General features: G+C 43.7%; 1 protein-coding gene across 3 annotated transcripts in view; it reads left to right on the top strand.

Moving 5' to 3' along the window:
- Positions 1 to 16,953, top strand: part of lmbr1 (limb development membrane protein 1) — a 261,948-nt gene that overhangs the window by 10,127 nt on the left and 234,868 nt on the right. For all 3 annotated transcript variants that reach the window (XM_085987540.1, XM_085987538.1, XM_085987539.1), the window contains exon 2: positions 9,868 to 9,940. In XM_085987540.1, the coding sequence (XP_085843666.1) occupies positions 9,868 to 9,940 (73 nt within the window). The remainder of the gene's footprint in view (positions 1 to 9,867; positions 9,941 to 16,953) is intronic.

The raw sequence follows: 16,953 nt of genomic DNA, 5'->3' as shown, positions 1-16,953 counted from the left end.
TAATTTTATCCATTGAATTGATTTCCAAAAGACTGGGTTTGGCTTTGATCTCTTTGCCCAGGCCCGTGATTCTGAGCCGAGTATGGATCGTGCAGTCTGAAAGTGTGCAGTGTACCCGATTTCCTAAAATACATTAATACCATTCAGTTGGTTGTACTGATGGAATATATTTTTCTTTAACTTTAAGAATTTTCTGCTGCTTAGTGTTTCTTCAAATAATTTTGAACAACAAGGACACATTGAGGTATATTTTTAAAAAGTGGTTCTGTACGTAAGACCGTGAGGAGACAAAATGAGTGTTTTGATTACTCGTCTGTCGTAGCTTTTGTTTTATGTTAAATAAACTTCAAAATGTATTGCAGTGAGGACGAGAAGAAAGAAAGATGGGGAAAGTGACTTCCTTAATTCAAAGTGTATTTTGAAAATTGAACTTTGAAGCCAACTAATTACCTTGTGTTTTATTGACCGTTAGCAAGGGGAAACGCTAATTACTTTTAACTCCTATAAGAGAGGGAGAGACGCCAATAAATAAAAGGTTTGGACTCTCGGGAAATTGATAGGAAGGGAGGAGGGGAAAGGTTGAGGGTAAGCGGGCCTCTGACATGGCCATCCACTCTTGTGGCCAGTGATTAGGGGTAGTAGATAGAGGGGAAAAGGTTTTGGGGGGGGGGGGTTTCAGGGTTTTTTAACACAGTTCAAAGGGAAAGAAGTTGGGATAGTGAGGGGTGGGGAGAAGAATGGGTACGGGACACAGTGGGAGCAAGAGGGTGGCGAAGAAGCATGAGTGATTGGGAAAGGAGCCACTGAAGGCCACATTTTACCTGAAGCCTCATTCAAATGCACTCTTAAAGCCTTTGGTGGCTTCTTTCCCTGCCACACCACTCAGCATCTCCCACCCAAAAGGAAGGAAAGAAGGAAGGACAAGAAAACAGAGTTAAGGAAGAAGGAGCAATCGAAAGAGAGAGGAACAGGAATACAAACCCAACAGGGATCATTGTTCTCCAACTTGTGTGTAATGCCACAAGAGATTGACTAGCAATATATTCAATATCTTGTGTCTGCACACACTGTCAACTTTTTTTCATTGGCCTGGAATTTGTGGTTGTAATTATGGCAAAACTGTCAGCCTTCGCCATCATTACTCTGTAAAACTGACAGGAACTTCTGGAGTCTGCACATCCACAGTTTAAACGCGGATATCCAGAAGACGCTGTAAGTGATACCCTGCTCCTCCACAGGGTGCGTTGTTGCAATCCTAGCAGATGGAATAAACACAATCAGTGAATTGACATGAACTTCCACTTTTTATGCTCTATATTCTTGCTGTAAAAATTCCTTGGAAAAAGTTAAGCCTTGTTGAATGAGGTGTTACTGAGTTTTTAAGGGTGTACGAAGTCATAATTACTGCTGAACAACCACTTTGGCCCTGAAAAAACAATTTTGTATTTTCTCCATTCCATGAATAAAAATTCTATAGATTTTTATATTTAAGTTTTTGATATTTCAACTTCTCCCTTAATCCCATGTGTATGTCCCAATCTTTATTTTGTTTTCTGTAAAATTATAAAAAGTGAATGATCAAACCTGCTTATTACTTCCTGGTTTGCTGTCTGAGAATTCTTCAATGTGTTTGCTTGCATAGCTTGCTTGACGACATCACTGTTGCTGAACGTCAGAGATTCCCTGTAGATGGCGCCAGAATGTAGTTCATGTTGGGAAAAGGTGAAATCGCCGCAGAGCCCGCTAAAAGTTTGTGGGCAGCTTTCTTCGAGGTCAGCGGCGAGCTCCGTCACTTCCCGCTGACTGCAAAATCCGGGCCATTATAAATTCTTGTGTAAAGTTGCCATGTTGTAATTACCCGCTCTCCCACTGGAGGCATGATAACACCATCACAGGTGGAAAGATGTAAATAGCGTAACAAATGAGTTATGTAGGTATTTAAAATGAGAATACATTGAAAAAAGGGACAAAATATGATTTTTAACATGGGGATCGAATCAACGTTCACTTTTTTGTACTGAGTGGGCCACAAACTCCTTTGAGTGCAACCTTTTTGTCAGTGAGCAAATTTTACAACAACAACAACCACTTAAAAGCATATACACAGTTATGCCATATTGCCACCCCACTGTCTCAAGATTTGAGACAATCAAACAAGGTTCTATACAAGTTCAACATAACCTCTCTGCTTCTGAAATTAACCCCAGTGCTTTATTTGCACTTGCGTCTTTTTTAAACCTGCGTTGCTACTTTTAATGATTTGTGAATCTATACCCCTTGATCCCTTTGCACCTCTACCCCATTTAGACTCTTCTTTTCCAAGGAGGAAGTTGCCTCCTTATTCCTCCTACCAAAATGCACCACCTCACCCTTATCGCCTTGCCAGCGACACCCAGATCCCATAAGCGAATTTAAAAAAAAAAAAAAAAAAAAAAAAAAAATTGTCATTTACATGCCCATTCTGCAAGTTTGTTGATGGTAGAATTAATTAAAAGCTTTTAGTTCATGTACAAATTCTATTTCATAAAAAATTACTTGTCAGAAATGATGACTGGGATATAAAAGAGCTGCATAACAATGCATTAAGACTTCAGAAACGTCACTCAGTTTTGTTATGTATCGACAAACAATCCAAAAGCCCAAGGTGAGCTGAAAGAGGCAAATCTATTCATGCAATTAGTATTAATTTTGTTTTCAACGTATTAGCCCATCCCTCATGTCACTATAGCAATGGCTGCAGGAGCAGCGGGCTTCCTATGGCACTGATGTGCTGCACGTCCACATAAGTAATTAGAATATTGATCACGATGCAACCAAACAACCAAGTGTAAAGTGCTGCAGTTCTTTAGTTCACTCTCTTTATATATAAAAAAAAAAAAAAAGAATTGAACAAAAACGGGTATCCGTATTTTCAACTTCAATCACTTCCATTAATAAACGTGGTCGTCTTGAACTAGCCACCCTCCCATGTAACATGTCAGAAATGCAGCACTTATTCACAAGTGCAGAAAAACACGTACACAATTTGCATCACCGAATTTAAAAAAACAATCTATGATTTAACAGAAATAAACATGCACCTTCTCGACAGAAGAACCAATCAGATTGACTTGGGAACTAATATGGGGACGTACAGATGTTAATTTACGAATTTCTCTTCTAATGTTTTTCTCTCCAACATTCTCCACAATATTAACCCCTGTTCTTATCACGATAAGTGTTGAATTATTCTAGGTACTTCCCAATTAAATAGCACTGAAACAAACTTCATTGTACTCAATTTTTAATCTATTGAAAACATTTTATACCAAATTGAAATTGTACATTATCAGTTTAGTCAAAGTATTTTCTGTGTCTTTTTCAATAAACAAAGTTTTTTTCTGAAGTAGCTTCTTGCAATTTGTATACATCATTACATAACGCTTGTTTCTATTAACACTCCATTAAATGTTTTAAGAGGAAATCTATATTTACATTATTCCTGGGATTTGTTCGGACTATAGAACAACAGACAAAATAAAATGGGGTGTTTTTTCCTGTTTTGGTTCTCTTCCTAAACGCATGTCTTTTTTTATTGACTTGTTAAAAAAAAATATATAATTAATATGTAACTTCTACAAATCCTCCCCTGCCGCTCCCCCTTCTCAACAGCATGTTTGTGTAAAGCTACTTAGTTCAGTCGATCGTTCAAAATCAAATATTGAGAAATTTAAATTTTAATACATTTTAAGCAATTCAGAGCCTCTTTAAAAGCGTGTGGTTCAAGACCTGGTTGAAACTTGGTTAGATGAGGGGAAAATTGATTTTTGCTTGTTTCTTTCAAAATCATATTCGAAACTTGGGAGAAAAGTGTTTTTATCACTCATTTTTTGTGAAAATTTATTGAAGTCTTTAAATTCTTTCAAGTCTCGTTGCACCTTTGACAGAAGTTGCTCCAAGTTTTTCTTTCTCTCTTCAGTGCTGTTGTTAAACATACAACAAAAAATAATAAAATAAACTTTAAATCCAAACGGAGCTCAAGTAAAAAAGTGAATAAAGTGATTAAACTTCTTAAGAAGGCGGTGAGGTTATCTATCCCCAGCCTTGACGAGTTGGGATCAATTTTGGAGAATTTGTTTTCCTTTCTTTCTGCTGCCATTCTCTCTGTCTCTTACAGACTCCCTGAGGTACAAATGGGGGCATAAATGTTTTCCCCTCTTGTCAAAGCATGATTTAAATAATCCGGATAAACTCTTTTAAAAAGAGGACAATACCTGGCAAAATTTAACTGGAACTTACCGCGGGACATTCAACATCACTTTCCTGTTTTTTTTCTGGCTTTAAACAATTTTCTGAATTTTTGAAATTTTTTTCACCGCGGGCCTAAAATTTGTTTTCTTCAGCTTCCTTCCAGCGGCCATTGTACATGTGCTGCACCACCATCTGTGTTGTTCCAAAGTGTGGCCGCTGCTCAGTCCCCAGGAACGGACTACACGCACCTGGAGTGGACCCTCACCCATTTCCCTCTGTCCCTCCCTCCCTCTGTCCCAGTCTCTCTCTGCAAAGGACATCAGAGCAAAAGCTGAAGCAGAGAATCAGTGTTGGTTCCACCCATTTTTTTTTTTTTTTAAACATCTGAAATCCAGTCACAGTCAATGTTGAAAAATTATACGAATTCTTACCCTCTTGGGGGGAGGGTGGGAACACTTCTAGATAATGCTTTCCTATTTGTGCTCTTGTGATAATGAAGGTGCTCATATCAGACACCAGCTCCACTAACCTGTTCGCAATTAATTGAATGCCCTTCGTGTTCCAGCTCGGTGTAATCCTGAGCGATAACTGCCTCTGGGTTTTAGGAGAGATGATTAAATGAGGCCCTGCCGATGGATGTTAGATTTTTTTTTTTTAAACCACTATTGTAAGAAGCACAGGGGCTCACTGTGGGGAGGCTCGTGTGGAGCGTAAACACACACATTGACCAGTTGAGCCCCCCAGGGGCCTCACATGCGCATGCTCTCTCCCCCAGCCTCCACCCCCAATGGATCCAGTCATCATGTTGAAAAGCTGGAGGACCAGTTTCAAAAGCTTTAGCAGCTAAAACCTGCATTTAATGGTGCTTTTAATCTGGAGTAAGTCCCATTGAGTTTCACAGCGAAAGAGCTATTGGGAGGATTGACCCAAGAGGTGGGTTTTAAGAGGGAGGAGCGGGAAGTGGAAAGGCTGAGGAGTTTTAGGAGGGAATTCCAGAGCATGGGGTCCAGCCTGCCGAAGGCGCCGCCACCAACGGTGGGGCAAAGGGAGGAGGAAATGCACAAGAGGCCAGAGTCGAAGAATGAAGAGTTCTGCGGGGGTGGGGTTTAAGATTGCCTTTGGTGCCTCTAGACTTGACTATTCCAACGCACTCCTGGTCGGTCTCCCATCTTCCACCCTCCATATCCTAGAACTCATCCAAAACTCTGCTGCCCGTATCCTAAAACACACCAAGTCCTGTTCACCTATCAAACCTGTGCTCGCTGACCTACATTGGTTCCAGGTCCAGCAAGGCCTCGATTTTTAAAATTCTCATCCTTGCTTTCAAATTGGGGGACCAGGAGACAATGTAGGTCAGCAATAACAGGAGTGATGGGCAAGTGGGATTGAGTGTGGGATAGGATATGGGCAACGGAGATTTGGACGAGGAAGTGTATTGAATATGGAGATGCGTAAGGCACGGTTCAGAGTTTCAGCAGCAGATGGGCTGAGGCAGGGGTGGAGGCAGCTGATGTTAGAGGTGGAAGTAAGCGGCCTTTGGGATGGGGAGAATATGTGGTCTTGAGCCCCGCTCGGTGTTGTAGAAGATGCTTGAGTTATGAACAGTCTGGTTCAACTTGAGGATAGAAACATAGGAGCAGGAGTAGGCCATTCGGCCCCTCGAGCCTGCTCCGCCATTTAATGAGATCATGGCTGATCATCTAAATTCAGTACCCTGTTCCTGCCTTCTCTCCATTATCCCTTGATCCCTTTAGCCTTAAGAAATATATCTAACGCCTTCTTGAATATATTTAATGAATTGGCCTCTACTGCTGCCTTTGGTAGAGAATTCCACAGGTTCACCACTCTCTGGGTGAAGAAATTCCTCCTCATCTCAGTCCTAAATGGCTTACCCCTTATCCTTTGACAGTGACCCCTGGTTCTGGACTCCCCGGCCATCGGGGACATCCTGCATCTAGTCTGTCTAGTCCTGTTAGAATTTTATAAGTTTCAATGAGATCGCCCCTCATTCTTCTAAACTCCAGCGAGCACAAGCCCAATCGACCCAATCTCTCCTCATATGTCATTCCTGCCATCCCAGGTATCAGCCTGGTGAATCTTCGCTGCACTCCTTCCATGGCAAGGACATCCTTCCTCAGATAAGGTGCAGGTGATGGGAAGGATATGAAGTTTGTGGTGGGGGTACAAGATTACTTTGGAGAGGAATGGAAAATTGAAAATGGGGCTTTAGTTTTCAAGGACATAAGAGTCAAAGTTGAGTATTTTGAGGGGGTGGGGGAGATGATAGTTTTGAAAGGGAGAAGAGGGAGCCATTTGCTATGTCAGGTAGCATCGAGGGCCAGTAAGGTCAGAAGTTTAGTGGGAATGGGTTCAAGGGAGTAGGAGGTGTCTCTCATGGACAAGGTGAACTCTGGGCATGAAGGAAGATAGAGACATGTGGGAGCAGGGCTTGGGCAGGGGGTACTTTTGTGGGGAGGTTTAGCTTGGTGGGCCAGGGAATAAGCAGCAGAGAAAGCAGAACGGATGGTCTCAATTACATAGAAGTTACAGGACAGAAACAGGCCATTTGGCTCAACTGGTCAATGTGTGTGTTTACGCTCCACCTGAGCCTCCCCACAGTGAGCTCCTTGCTATTGTTGGAGGTAAGGATGGAGAGGACAGGGGAGAAAGGTTTAAGGAGATGGTTATTTTGGGGAAAAGACGCCAGGGGTTATATTTTCTCTCCAGGATGATCCTGGAGTAGTGGGTGGTGTGGGACATCTCGCGGTGTACCCTCTTAGTTAGACTTGTTCGTGCACGTTTAGATTTTAAAAAATTTTGCCCAGTGTTGCCGGAAGTGTGAGCTGATAACTGGGCGCCTGGGATCTTGGTAAACAAATGGACAAACAGTGCATCTTCTTAACCAATGAGATTAAAGGATTGAGGAACAGTGATCATATCATCAGGCTTAGAGTAGTTATGGAAAAGAACAAAAACATTCAAGTGTGCACATACTTAACTGGAGGAGGGCTAATTTCAGTGAGTTGAAAAGGGATCTGGCCCAGGTGGATTGGAGTCAAAGATTGGCAGGCAAAACAGTAATTGAGCAATGGAAGGGTACAGATTAGACACATTCCCATGAGGGGGAAAGGAAAGGCATCCAAAGCTACAGGTCCCTGGATGACTAAAATATAGAAATTAAAATGGAACAAAAAGGAGGTTTATGGCAAATGTTAGATTTGTACTACAGAAGAGAGCCAAGTCAAATACAGAAAGTACAGAAGAGAAATGAAAAAGGAAATGAGTGAGTATGAGAATAGATTAGTGGCTAACATAAAAGGGAACCCAAAAGTCTTTTATAAACATAATAATAGTAAAAGAGTAGTCGGAGGAAGAGTGAAGCAAATTATGGACCAAAAAGGAGACCATCTTGTGGAGGCAGAGAGCATAGCTGTGGTACTAAATGAATACTTTGCATCTGTCTTCACAAAGTGGATGTTGCTAATGACGAGGATAATAACAGACTTCAGGACGACGTAGACAGAATGGTGAAATGGGCAGACACATGGTAGATGAAATTTAACACAGAAGTGTGAATAATTCATTTTGGTAGGAAGAATGAGGAGAGGCAATACTGTATAAACAAAATGGTACAATTTTAAAGGGGGTGCATGAACAGTGAAACCTGGGGGTGTACATACACAAGTCTTTGAAGGTGGCAGGACAAGTTGAGAATGCTGTCAAAAAGGCAGACGGGATCCTTGGTTTTATAAATGGAGGCATAGAGTACAAAAGCATGGATGTTAATGCGAAACCTTTATAAAACTCTGGTAAGGCCTCAGCTGGAGTATTGTGGCCAATTCTATGACCACACTTTAGGAAGGATGTCGCGGCCTTGGAGAGGGTTGAATACAGAAGAGATTTACTGAAATGGTACCAGGGATGAGGGACTTAAGTTATGTGGAGAAGCTGGGGTTCTCCTTGGAGCAGAAAAGGGCAACCCCAGCTCCAGCCTTCGCTCTCTCCTGCAATGTGACAAAACTGGCAGGTGGAGTTCTGTGTGAGGGCATTGTCTCTGGATCCAAGAAAGACAAATCCAGAATTTATTATTAACAATGAGAGTCTATGGGGTGTGGAGGAGCAAAGGAATTTAGGCGTACAAAAAGTAATCAAAACAGCTAATGGAATGTTATTCTTTATCTCAAAGGGGTTGAAGTTCAAAAGTGAGGAAGTAATGTTTCGGTTGTACAGAGCCTTGGTCAGACAGCATCTGGAATACCACATTCTGTTTTGAGCACCAAACATCAGGAAAGATGTATTGTCTTTGGTGGATGTACAGTGCAGATTTCCCAGAATGATACCAGGGCTTTAAAGGCTAAATTGTGAGGTTGCATAAACTAGGTTTATTTCCCTTGAGTTAGAAGGTTGAGGGAGTGATCCAATTATTAAAATGATAAAGGGATTCAACAAGGTTGAAACAGAGAAACTAGTTCCGCTGGTGGTGGAATCCATAACAAGGGTGCATAATCTTAAAATTAGAGCCTCTCAGGCCATTTAGGAGTCAAATCAAGGTGTTTTTTCACACAATGGGTTGTGGAAATCTGAAACTCCCCAAAAGACTGGATGCTGGGTCAATTGAAATTTTCAAGACTGAGATTTAGATTTTTTATTAAATAAGGGTATCAAGGGATATATGGAGTTGAGGTACATATCAACCATGATCTAATTGAATGAGGGAACGGGCTTGAGGGGCTAAATGCCGACTCTAGGAATGTTTGGCTCCCAGTCCTGCCCTAGCCGAAGGCCGATCTCTATTAATGCGACAGTCACCTCCCCCGCTCCCCCCCCCCCCCCCCTCCACCGCCATCACAATTTGTAGCACTAGCTTACTAGTTTTACACAATATACTTGGTACATTTACACACACATCAATCTGTTTGGCAAGCTGCGTCTTACTAGTTTCAGGCTACAACTCGGAAACACAGAGCATTTTAAAGTTATTTTGCATCTGTAATGAAGTGTGACTTCCAGAGTGTGTGTATGCATTTTTGATTGTTCTCCTGTAGTATTTCTCATAGTCAGATGAGCTTTTTTTTTTAATGTAAGGACAGGAGTGTTGTACCATGTAACGTGCAATGCATTCTTTTAAGTTGGAGCTCTGTCTCTTTCAGGTCATGGTGTGGAGATGCCGGAGTTGGACTGGGGTGGACAAATGTAAGAAGTCACACAACACCAGGTTATAGTCCAACAGTTTTATTTGAAATCACAAACTTTCGGAGCGCTGCTCCTTCGTCAGGTGAAGTGGAGAGATGCATAAAGACACAAGCTTGTGATTTCAAATAAAACTGTTGGACTATAACCTGGTGTGTGACTTCTTCCATCTTTCAGGTCACAAATTCTTCAGCTTTAAGTTGTTTAGTGAGGGACATTTGCTAATTAAATGTCAATTGCAAGCTGGAAGTTAGAGGAGGATTTTCAAGATTGTTTTGCAGCTGCAATAAACTATAATGTCTGAATTGTGATGACGTACTCTCTTAAATACATTCCAATAGATATATAAAATAAGACGAGCCTTTTTTTCAGTAGATATTTAGTAGAATAAAATGCAGGTCCCTGCTCCAGGATGTATCTGATGAATGCTGTTTTGTTTTCTTTCAGATTTGTTTCCTTTTGTTTGCCATTCTGTACACAATCTCCTACTTCATTATCACCAAATACAAGAGGAAACCGGGTTAGTAGAGATTTGCATTCATACAATGTTAAAACTGTGCCATTAATTGTTTGAAAAGTTGGTGTTTATAAAATCTGGGTCTTGGATTAACACAAGAGTGGGTGACTTACTTTATTGAATTAATATTTGGTTAGGCACAGGATTGAAGGTACTAAGGGTATTTTAGGACCAGCCAGAAAGACAAATAGTTTTTTGATTGTACATTTCTGTGTACCTAAAGATAAATACGGAGAACAAACATTGAATGCTTTGTGGAATATAAATTCTAATCTGCTGGGGCCTTGCAAATATTAAGGATGTGGGGTGTAAGATTAAGTAGCCATGATTGAGTTAAGCTTGATTTATTATTTTGGGGTGGTGGAAAGAAACATGTAGAGCCTTTCCTTTTTGGGCAATTGAAATGAGTTGCACGGAGTCCAATGTGTGAAACTGATTGTGTATGGTCTGAAGAAGGAATCTGCTGGATTTGGTTAAGAGTTTTTTTTCTGATTTTTTTTTAATGCTTTAATTGCCTGGCCAGAAACCATTGAAATTTCAACAGGGGTGTTATGCTCTTTGGCGAAGACCAGGAAACAGCAAATGCATGTTAAAACTCATACCATGGTTATACCAGGTTTCAGATGTCTGATACTGAAAAATGTCACGTCGTCAATATACAGGAAACTTTTTTTTTTTATCCGGAACCGGCGTGGTGCCGATTTATCAAAAGGTCCGGATTACAGAGAGGTATAGTAAAAGGTACGAGAGCTCTGTACACAGCGACAAATCCAGGCTTCCCTGTTGCTTAGCAACAGGTGCAGGGACCCCGGCCACAAGATCCAAGTGTCCTTGTTGCTTAGCAACAGGTGCAGGAACCCCGGTTACACAGCCACAGATCCAGGAACGGCCACTAATATGAAGTAAAACTTAGCTGAACCTACTCCTGAATTTTGCCAGTTAACAGCGATTTCCCGTTATTTAGGTACCGGTAAATCGAGAGTTTTCTGTAGTTGATATACTTCAAGTCAGCAGGTTATTGTCTGAAACTTGTTCCTAGTGATTCCCTGTTAACCAGGAAGGGCAAGGTTAGGTTCCCAGTCCATGCTGAGTTACTTGATCTTTGCCAGGCTGCAGGAGATCTAAAATTAGCCGCATCATCTTTAAGGAGGAGGAATAACAGTCCAGGTTTGTGCTGTTGATTGCTATCGAGCAGTCCCTGCTAGAGGCATAAGTGCGTATGTTGGGTGAGGGCAAATTTGAGCTTTTCTGTGATTTAAATAGACTTTAGGCATTGAATAACAGCCTTGGGTGAGATGTTAGGGTATGGTTCCAAAGGTGCCATATATCCTTATCAATGAAAAAGAGAGCTGGGGAGGGAAAAAATTGGAAAGGAAAATGAAGACCTAGCAAGTAAATTAATTGATGTAATGAGAAAAGCAGTCAACAGTCAGTCATCACTGTCTCCTTTCTCCTCAAGTGCTGCCTCATCTCCAGCCTCCCCATTTGTCTCAGGTTTCAAACACTTCATAGTCACTCCAAGTATCAGCTTTACTCAGTAGCAGTTCTCTTGCTTCTGATTTGAAAGGTTGTAGGTTCAAGCCCCACTCCAGGACTTGAGCATTCAATTTAAGCTGAGATTACAGTGTAGTACTGTACTGAGGGAGTGCTGCACTGTTGGAGATGTCGGGGAACATAGGGTCTAATGAGAGGGAGGAACTGAATGAAATCAGTATTTGTAGGGAAATTGACAGGATTGAAGGCTGATGAATCCCCAGGGCCTGATAATCTACATCCTAGGGTACTTAAGAAAGTGGCCCTAGAAATAGTAGATGTATTGCTGGTCATCTTCCAAAATTCTATAGACTCTAGAACAGTTCCCATGGATTGGAGGGTAGCTAATGTTACCCCACTATTCAAAAAAAGTGGTAGAGAGAAAGCAGGGAATTATAGACCGGTAAGCCTGACATCGGTAGTGGGGAAAATGCTAGAGTCCATTATAAAAGATGTAATAGCAGAGCACTTGGAAAACAGTGACAGGATCGGACAAAGTCAACATGGATTTACAAAAGGTAAATCGTGCTTGACTAATCTACTGGAATTTTTTGAGGATGTAACTGGTAGAATAGATGAGGGAGAACCAGTGGATGTGGTGTATCTGGACTTTCAGAAGGCTTTCGATAAGGTCCCGCATAAGAGATTAGCATGTAAAGTTAAGGCACATGGGACTGGGGGCAAAATATTGACTTGGATAGAGAACTGGTTGGCAGACAGAAAGCAAAGAGTTGGAATAAATGGGTCTTTTTCCGAGTGGCAGGCAGTGACTAGTGGGGTACCGCAGGGATAGGTCCAAGGACCCCAGCTATTCACAATATATATTAATGATCTAGACAAGGGAACTAGATGTAATATCTCCAAGTTTGCAGACGACATAAAGCTGGGTGGGTGTGTGTGCTGTGAGGAGGATGCCGAGAAACTCCAGTATGATTTGGACAGGTTGAGTGATTGGGCAGATGCAGTATAATGTGGATAAATGCAAGGTTATCCACTTTGGTGGCAAAAACAGGAAGGCAGATTATTATCTGAACTGCAATAGATTGGGAGAAGGGGAAGTGCAACGAGACCTGGGTGTCCTTGTGCACCTGTCGCTGAAGGTAAACCTGCAGGTGCAGCAGGCGGTTAAGAAGGCAAATGGTATGTTGGCCTTCGTAGCGAGAGGGTTTGAGTACAGGAACAAGGATGTCTTGCTGCAGTTGTACAGGGCCTTGGTGAGACCACACCTTGTGTATTGTGTGCAGTTTTGGTTGCCTTATCTGAGGAAGGATGTTCTTGCCATGGAGGGAGTGCAGCGAAGATTCACCATACTGATACCTGGGATGGCAGGAATGACATTTGAAGAGAGATTGGGTCGATTGGTTTTATACTCGCTGGAGTTTAGAAGAATGAGAGGGGATCTCATTGAAACTTAACATTCTAACAGGACTAGACAGACTAGATGCAGGAAGGATGTTCCCGATGGCCGGGGAATCCAGAACCACGGGTCACAGTCTAAGGATAAGGGGCAAGCCATTTAGGACAGAAATGAGGAGGAATTTCTTCATCCAGGAAGTGGTGAACCTGTGGAATTCTCTACCACAGAAGGCAGTAGAGGCCAATTCATTAAATATATTCAAGAAGGAGTTGGATGTATTTCTCAAGGCTAAAGGGGTATGGGGAGAAGGCAGGGACACGGTACTGAATTTGGATGATCAGCCATCATCTCATTGAATGGTGGAGCAGGCTCGAGGGGCCGAATGGCTTACTTCTGCTCCTATCTTCTATGTTTCTATGTCTTTCGGATGAGACTTTCAACCGAGGCCCCGTTTGTCCCCTCGTGCGCATGTGAAAGATCCACGGCACTATTTGAGGAAGAGCAGGGGAATTATCCCCAGTGTCCTGGTCAACATTTATCCTTCAACGTACACCTAAAGCAGAAGATCTGGTCATTTATTTCATTGCTGTGTTGTCAGGTGCTAGCTTTCAGATGCGATGTTAAACTGAGGTTCTGTTCAGAGGGACATAAATGATCCCAATAAGCTATTCAAGGAAGAACAGAGGGACCCCCTTGTTGTCCTGGCCAACATTTATCCCTCAACAAACACTAAGTAACTGGTCATTTATCTGGTTGCTGTTTGAGGGACAAATTGGCAACCGTTTTTACCTACATGAAAATTTTTAAAAATGTATTCATTCACGGAATGTGGGCATCGTTGGCAAGGCCAGCATTTTTTGTCCACCCTTGTGTACTTTAATATGGTGGCGGCGAGCCGCCGCCTTGAACCACTGCACTCCATGTGGTGAAGGTACTCCCACACTGCTGTTTGGTAGGGATTTCCAGGATTTTGACCCAGCGACAATGAAGGATCGGCGATATACTTCCAAGTCAGGATGGTGTGTGACTTGGAGGGGAACTTGGAGGTGGTGGTGTTCCCATGCGCCTGCTGCCCTTGTCCTTCTAGGTGGAAGAAGTCGCGGGTTTGGGTGGTACTGCTGAAAAAGCCTTGGCGCGTTGCTGCAGTGCATCTTGTAGATGGTACACACTGCAGCCATGGTACGCTAGTGGAGGGAGTGAATGTTTAAGGTGGTGGATGGGGTGCCAATCAAGCAGGCTGCTTTGTCCTGGATGGTGTCGAGCTTCTTGAGTGTTGTTGGAGCTGCACTCATCCAGGCAAATGGAGAGTATTCCATCACGCTCCTGACTTGTGCCTTGTAGATGGTGGAAAGGCTTTGGGGAGTCAGGAGGTGAGACACTCGCTGCAGAATACCTAGCCCCTGACCTGCTCTTGTTGCCACAGTATTTATGTGGCTGGTCCAGTTAGGTTTCTGGTCAATGGTGACCCCCAGGATGTTGATGGTGGGGAATCGGCGATAGTAATGCCATTGAATGTCAAGGGGAGGTGGTTAGACTCTCGCTTGTTGGAGTGCCTTGCACTTGTGGCATGAATGTTACCTGCCACTTATAAGCCCAAGCCTGAATGTCGTCCAGATCTTGTTGCAAGCGGGCATGGACTGCTTCATTATCTGAGGAGTTGTGAATGGCGCTGAATACTGCAGTCAACAGTGAACATCCCCATTTCTGACCTTGTGTTGGAGGAAAGGTCATTGATGAAACAGCTGAAGATGGTTGGGCCTACGATACTGCCCTGAGGAACTCCTGCAGCGATGTCCTGAGGCTGTGATGATTGACCTTCAACTACCACAACCATCTTCCTTTGTGCTAGTTTTGTCTCCAGCCAGTGGAGCTTTGCCCCCCCGGCCGATTCCCATTGACTTCAGTATTACTAAGGCTGCTTGATGCCACACTCGGTCAAATGCTACCTTGATGTCAAGGGCAGTTACTCTCGCCTCACCTCTGGAATTCAGCTCCTTTGTCCATATTTGGACCAAGGCTGTAATGAGGCCGGGTGCCGAGTGGTCTTGGCGGAACCCAAACTGGAGATCAGTGAGTCAGTGCTGCTTGATGGAAAGTGTCATCGACAGTGTTATCGACAGTGCTATCACTTTGATGATTGAGAGTAGACTGATGGGGCGGTAATTGGTCGGGTTGGATTTGTCCTGCTTTTTGTGGACAGGACATAGCTGGGCAGTTTTCCACATTGTCGGATAGATGCCAGTGTTGTAGCTGCACTGGAACAGCTTCGTTAGAGGCGCGGCTAGTTTGGAGCACAAGTCTTCAGCACGATAGCCGGGATGTTGTTGGGGCCCATAGCCTTTGCTGTATCCAGTGCGCTCAGCAATTTCTTGGTATCATGTGGAGTGAATCGAATTGGCTGAAGACTGGCTTCTGTGATGGTGGGGTCCTCAGGAGTAGGCCGATATGGATCATCCACTCGGCACTTCTGGCTGAAGATGGTTGCAAACTGCAGAGCTTTGATCCGATCCGTTGATTGTGGGATCGCTTAGCATGCTGCTTCTGCTTTTTAGCATGCATGTAGTCTTGTGTTGCAGCTTCCCCAGGTTGGCACCTAATTTTTAGGTACGTCTGGTGCTGCTCCTGGCATGCACTTCTACACTTCTTATTTAACCAGGGTTGGTACCCTGGCTTGATGGTAATGGTAGAGTGAGGGATATGTCGGGGCCATGAGGTTACAGATTGTGGTGGAATACAATTCTGCTGCTGCTGATGCCCACAGCGCCTGATGGATGGCCAGTTTTGAGCTGCTAGATCTGTTTTGAATCTATCCCATTTAGCACGGTGGTAGTGCCACACAACATGATGGACGGTGTCCTCAATACTGTCATGGACAGATCACAGAATCACAGAAACCCCACAGTGCAGATAGAGGCCATTTCGGCCCATCGAGCCTGCACTGACACATATCCCACCCGATCCCCGTAACCCCACATATTTAATCCCCCTAACACTAAGGGTCAATTTTTCATAGCCAATCAGCCTAACCCGCACATCTTTGGACTGTGGGAGGAAACCGGAGCACCCGGAGGAAACCCACGCAAACACGGGGAGAATGTGCAAACTCCACACAGACAGTCACCCGAGGCTGGATTCGAACCCTGGCCCCTGGCGCTGTGAGGTAACAGTGCTAACCACTATGCCACCGTGCTGCCCGATGCATCTGTGACATGTAGATTGGTGAGGACGAGGTCAAGTAGGTTTTTCCCTCGTGTTGGTTCTCTCTCCACCTGTCGCAGGCCCCGTCTGGCAGTTATGTCCTGCAGGGCTCGATCAGTAGTGGTGCTGCCGAGCCACTCTTGGTGATGGACACCCAGAGTACATTCTGTGCCTTTGCTCTCAGTGCTTCTTCCAAGTGGTGTTCAACATGGAGGAGTCCTGATTCATCAGCTGAGGGAGGGCGGTAGGTGGTAATCAGCAGGAGGTTTCCTTGCCCATGCTTGACTTGAAGCCATGAGATTTCATGGGGTCCAGAGTTAATGTTGAGGACTCCCAGGGCCACTCCTTCCCCACTGTGCCATTACCCCTGGTGGGTCTGTCCTGCCGATGGGATAGGACATACCCAGAGATGGTGATTGAGAAGTTTGGGACGTTGGCTGAAAGGTATGATTCTGTGAGTATGACTGTCAGGCTGTTGCTTAACTAGCCGGTGGGACAGCTCTCCCAATTTTGGCACGACCCCATGTTGGTGAGGAGGACTTTGCAGGGTCAACTGGGCTGGGTGAGCCGTTGCCGTGTCCTATGCCGGGTGGTCCGTCCGGTTTACATAAGATGCAGGAGTACATGATTTGGCCCCTCGAGCCTGCTCCGCCATTCAATAAGATCATGGCTGATCTGATCTTGGCCTCAACTCCACTTTACTGCCTGCTCCCCATAATCTTTGACTCTCTTCGCGTTCAAAAATCTGTCTATCTCCACCTTAAATATATTCAATGACCCAACCTCCACAGCTCTCTGGGGAAGAGAATTCCAAAGATTCACGACCCTGAGAGAAGAAATTCCTCCTCATTTCCGATTTTAAAAGGGTGCCCCCTTATTCTGAAATTATGCCCCCTAGTTCTAGATTCCCCTATGAGGAGAAACATCC

This window comes from Somniosus microcephalus, chromosome 5, assembly GCF_052327205.1.
Source record: "Somniosus microcephalus isolate GS21.2 chromosome 5, FLI_Smic_1.0, whole genome shotgun sequence".
Lineage (NCBI taxonomy): Eukaryota > Metazoa > Chordata > Chondrichthyes > Squaliformes > Somniosidae > Somniosus > Somniosus microcephalus.
This window is presented reverse-complemented; position numbering and strand designations above follow the sequence as displayed.